Source organism: Macrobrachium nipponense, chromosome 35, assembly GCF_015104395.2.
Source record: "Macrobrachium nipponense isolate FS-2020 chromosome 35, ASM1510439v2, whole genome shotgun sequence".
Taxonomy (NCBI): Eukaryota; Metazoa; Arthropoda; class Malacostraca; order Decapoda; family Palaemonidae; genus Macrobrachium; species Macrobrachium nipponense.
In genome coordinates, this window is record NC_061096.1 from 27,264,132 (window position 1) to 27,270,043 (window position 5,912).

Below are 5,912 nucleotides of genomic sequence, written 5' to 3' on the forward strand. Positions count from 1 at the left end.
ATTATTGTTTTAATTTAAAAGATAAACAAAATCAGCTGGTTTTATCTAATTTATCCCTACGATTACAAACGTCACTCACATGGGTTCTATGTATTTACAAGTATGGAAATTATTCGGATCAAAATATAAAAGCATATAGTAATGCTGAAGAAGAATTACTATTTTAATAGAAGAATTATTATTTTAATTTAAGAATAATAAACAAAACCAGCTGGTTTTATCTAATTGATCCCTACGATCACGAACGTCACTCAAGGCCTCAGTTTACGACGATGGATATAATTTCAGAGTAAAATATAAAAGCATATGGTAATACTGAAGAAGAATTGCTATTTTGATAGAAGAATTATCACTTTAATTTAAGAATTATAAAGAAAACCAGTTGGTTTTATATAATTGATCCCTACGATAACAACCGTCACACGCAGCCTCTTGTTTACGAGTATCGTGTCGCCATCTGTTGGGTGGAGGCGCAACCATGAACTTGTCGTGAAATAAGATAACAAAACACAAAAAAAACCTCACATCACGGGATGTGTAGGATCACGTAAGAGCGTGCGCGCGCGTCATGTCACCCGTTCAAAATGGTCTCAGGGTCTTATCTAAACAACAATAACCATAGTATGAGTTCGTACAAATTGCTGGACTTGTCGGGCTCCGACTCGGAGAACGAAGTTTTGCACTTCTCGCCCGTGCCCGAGAATCCGCCCCCGCCCCCGCAGAGGAAGAAGAGGTTAAAAAGGTGGGCGTTTTTTATTTTTTGTATTTTTTTTCATCTAGGGAAAACCACCTGTGGCATGGGAAAGGTCATGGCGTCGCCGTAGGCTAATATTTACTACTAACCTACCTACCTAGTATTACGTCACGTCCCATAGCGTACCTTTGCCCCCCCCCCCCCCCCCCCCCCCCCCCCCCCCCCCGCGGAAGAAGAGGTTAAAAAGGTGGGCGTTTCTTATTTTTTAAAATAATTTTGGTAATTCTAAGCCCTCATTCCGCCATAAAGTAGACTATGGCAGTTGACGTTTTCCTACGTTATTTTACTTACTGAACAAGAATTTAAAGTAAATATTTATTTGGACGACTGTAATTAACCCCCAGGGGCCAGTATTAAACATGGCGAAATACATTGGACGCCCCAGTCCCTAGTGAATGTCGTATCCGCGGTTACGTTCCTTGCAGGTTAAATTCTTGTTCAGTAAGTAAAATAGTACCTAACGTAGGAAAATGTCAACTGCCATAGTCTACCTTATCGCGGAATGAGGGCTTAGAATTACCATAATTTTCTCCAGGGAAAACCACCTGTGGTGTGGGAGAGGTTGTGATGTCGCTGTAGGCTAGTACTATATTTACGTTAATATTTATGTGCCAATATTAGCTAGTAGGTTACATCCCATAGCCTACCTTATGCCCCCGCCTCCGCAGCGGAAGACGAGGTTAAAAAGGTGGGCGTTTTTTTTATTTATTGTTTATAATTTTTCAATGTAAGGAAAACCACCTTAGGCTGGTATTTATGTGGATTTACATCAATATTTACATGCCAATATCAGGTTTACATGCCATTACCTATCTCTATAGGCCTCGTTTAGGTTTAAAAAGGTGGGCATTTCTTCTTGTTTTTAGTAATTATTTTCTCTAGGGAAAACCACCTGTGGCTTGGAAGAGGTCATGGCATCGCCGTAGGCTGGTATTTACGTGCATTTATATTAATATTTACATGGCAATATTAGGTAATGTGCTGTAGCTTTCCTCTATAGGCCTAGTTTTAGGGTACTAACAGGTTACGCTTTGTCTTGAGCCCATAGCTATTCCAAGGATGCTACCTTACCTCCTAGGTCTCTATCTGGACGGAAGGAGGATTTATATATTCAGTAAAAAAAATTAGTATATACCAAATAAAAGGCTACAGGCTATACCTGCTATAAGCCTACTTTAGCATAATAGGTGACACTTTGCCTCAAACTCCCAGTATACTATACTCCAAGGATATAATCTTACCTCTTAGGCCTATATCTAAATGGAAGGAGGATTTATTTAGTAAAAAAGTTATTAAATACCAAAGAACAGTCTAAACCCAAGGTGACTTAGGCCTATAGGCCTAATGTCCCTTAGACTTCCACAGTACCCGAACAACATCATCGTCCTTAGGTTTGTTTTGTAGTGTGATTCTATGCTAATTACTTTTTAGTTTGATGTTTTCTTATGTTTTCTTTTCATTATGTGAGAGTACGGAAATGTGAATGTTGAAGAGGTGATCAGAACAGCTGGAATTAGGCCTATAGGTATTCCCACAGATATTCCTAACCTATCTGCATCTACCTTATGCTCTTGCTGACCAGTAGGCGTTTAGTGCTGTCAGCGCACCTCATTCAGTGCACTGTAGGAATTACTTAAGGTTCTTTGCGGTGTTCCTTCGTCCCCTCCTAGCTGCAACCCCTTTCATTCCTTTTACTATTCCTCCTTCTATACTGTTCTCTTTCTTCCATCATACTCGCCACCCGCTCTTAACAATTGATTCATGGTACAATTGCTTTGAGGTTTTCCTCCCGTTATGCCTTTCAAACCCTTTACTGTCAATTTCTGTTTCAGTACTAAATGACCTCATGGGTCCCAGTGCTTTGCCATTTGCCTAAATTCTATATTCCATTCAGTTTTATGGTCTTTCTGGGTTATGCTCCTAACGCTAGTCAGCTGCTTTGTCCATTGTCTGTGGTGGACCTAATTGTAAAAATGCGCATATTACGTTTTATTATATTGAATTATTTTGGATTTTTATTGAGGTGTGAGAGATGTGTACTTCTGTTGTTAGAAGTTCACTCTTGACGTTGTTTGGAAGTCACGTAAAGCCTTTAGTCCCGTTGCTGAATAACCACTGGTTCCATGCAACGTAAAACACCATGCAAACAAACAAACCATACAAACAAACTTTGGAGTTTCACAGTTGTGATGATTGCTGCGCAGATAGTTAAATCACCTATTTATTTTCTAAGATATGCCAAATATTTGACAGGCGGCACATTGTTTAATATTTTAATGCCAAACATTTCATAAGAGACACTGATTAATATTTCCCAGTTCTCTGTATTAAGGCATAAGGCATATGATCAATAATATATGCACAGGGAAATGAATATATGCTGAATATGCTTCACAGTTTTGTGAGGCACTGTTCAACTTGCACACTAGCCTATCCGTCCTTACCTAACCTTTGCTGGGGTGCCATGCCCTAATTAACATGTCTAAGGGAGCCAAGACTCTAACTTTTAGCTTCACTTCCACCATCCAGGTTCTTCAAGTCTTTGCAGTTATTAATTCTTAAAATGGTCATGGAGCTCTAGTGCAGTTTATACAGAGGCCTAATTCTTACTTTGTGTCTACTGTTAATTCAAGTACAGTTTGAGTATAGGTCTTTTACTTTGAAGAGCATCATTCATATGATGAGGTATTGTTATTCTCATCAACACTGTAGGTTAGTGTGTGGTAATAGGCATCGATAAACCTATTTGCTATAGTGTGTGGTAACAGACTTCAGTAAAGCTATTTGCAATGATCTGGGTCTGAGAAGCCTATAAGGAAACTACAGTAATAGCTAAGTTATAGCCTATTTAATTACAGTTGTAGGATTGTATGGTAGTATTATGGATATACAGTTATTGCTTTATCAATCTAATTGTTTGTTAAATATTAAATTTCATTTACACAAGTTATACAAAAACATTATTATGATCTCCGAGGAAGTATACAGCAAGGAACCCCAACCTTCTTGTGGTGATGATCAACAGATTTCTGGAATGTATCACCATAGTTTTGGAAACATTATAGCAGTGTATTTAGTGAGATATTGTAAAGCCCACAAATACTCAAATCTTGCAAAGGACTCTAAGAAGTAAAACTTTTACAGCTCACATTATAATTTGAAAGTTATTATTTACCAAATGTGCATATTATACCATATATATATATATATATATATATATATATATATATATATATATATATATATATATATATGATTATAATCACTTTAGCACGTGATTCATTTATCACACATATCCACAGGTGAAAAATAAGAGACAGGGTGTAGGTCCTGACCGGTTTTCGGCTTTATTTTCAAGCCATTGACAAAGGACTGATACATAGTATTAGAATTCACGAGTATATATCTACAAAGACAGTACTGACGAACTACACACAACAGTTTGAGACTGCAGATCCACCCACAGGCAGGTGTCAAGGTAGGAGTGGCTTTCAAAAATCATTAGGCTAAAATTTACAATAAATTCTCAAGGGATACTACCGCTTAGGGTACAAGTCCACACCTGACAGGTGTCAGGGAGGCGGGGTTGAACATCTCATTACCACTACTGCCCCCTTTACTGTGTTTACAAATATAATAATCCTATTTTTCATATATCTCTACAGCCAACCTTAAAATTTAAACAGTTTACAAATTTCTTTTGATATTAAAGGATCAAGTTTATACATTCCTTGACTGATGTTCATATTATTGTTGTAACTTTCTTTTATAAAACTAGATTCAATGATATTCCTTTCCAATGCATTATTAAACACACCGCTTTTGCCCCTTCCCAGTTTATAGCATGATTGTTCTCACTAACATGTACAAATATACCACTATTTCCCTGTGCATATCTCACACATTGTTTATGTTGTTCTATTCTTTTTTCCAGTGCTTTCCCCGTTTGACCAATGTAAAAGTTGTCACAAGACTTACACGGGATTTTATATACACATCCTTTAGCATTGTCGGGGGAGTTCTTAATAAGTACCTGTTTCATTGTTTTTAAAAACTACATTAACACCAAAATTCTTCAGGAGATGTGGGATATCTTTCATATTACTATTATAAGGTAGTACAAGCAAATTTTTGTTGTTGTAAGGTTCTTTTTGATTTTGATACATGGTCTTTTTTGCCGCTTTTAATGCATTGTTTAGTACATTATCTGGATATTTCAGTTTCTTGCCTGTATTCTGATCTTATCTATTTCCTCATCTATATATTCTGGGCTACATACCTCGTAGTGCTCTTAAAAACATAGAAGCAAACACTGATCTTTTAACCTTATTGTTTTTGTCCAGAATAGAAATGTACATAGGAAGAAATATTAGTAGGTTTTTCTGTAAACACTATACTTAAACCCATTACTATTTCTTCGTATGAGGACATCCAAAAAGGGTAGGCATTCATCTTTTTCTATTTCCATAGTAAATTTAATTGATGGTACTAATTGGATTTAAACCCTGGCAAAAACAAAAAAGTTATTTACATCTTCATTCCCTGGCCATACACAAATTATGTTGTCAACATATCTAAACCAAGGTACATTGCGTGGATTATATTATTTAAAATTTTCTTTTCAAAAAATTCCATATATAAAATTACTTAGCACTCTGGGGACAGAGGGTTTCCCATTGCCCTACCAAATTTTGTGAGTAGAATTTCTGTTGAATTCAAATTTACAGTCTTTAACACATAATTTTATTAGTTCAATTAAGGTGCTTTTAGAAAATGGAATATCCAGTTGTTTGTTTTCTAATAATTCCGATAAAAACTCCAATAAATCATCAATAGGCACTTTTGTGAATAGAGATACTACATCGAAGCTCACAAGTCTCGATTCACTATTAACTTTTACACTATTTAGTTTATCTATCAGGTCCACGTTATTCTTAATATTGGCATTAGAGATGTTACCTACCAATGGGTTAAGGATATCCACTAAATATTTTGCTAATTTATAAGATGCGGAACCCACTGAGCTGATAATTGGTCTGGCAGGGAAGTTTGCTTTATGGGTTTTTATCGTACCATACATATACGGTAGCGATGGGGAGGTCACACACACCTTCTTTATAAGACTTTCGTTGCCTTTTAACAGATTTTTCACTTTTTT

The 5,912-nt window shown here is 36.4% G+C and overlaps 1 protein-coding gene across 3 annotated transcripts in view; it reads left to right on the forward strand.

The window, feature by feature from the left end:
- Positions 1–445: 445 nt before the first annotated feature.
- LOC135208521 (uncharacterized) overlaps positions 446–5,912 on the forward strand; it is a 298,023-nt gene continuing 292,556 nt past the window's right edge. For 2 of the 3 annotated variants that reach the window (XM_064240800.1, XM_064240804.1), the window contains exon 1: positions 446–742. In XM_064240800.1, the coding sequence (XP_064096870.1) occupies positions 585–742 (158 nt within the window). In that variant the 5' untranslated portion in view covers positions 446–584. Of the gene's footprint in view, positions 743–891; positions 942–5,912 lie in introns of those variants that run through there. The other variant, XM_064240805.1, reaches the window with a different exon arrangement.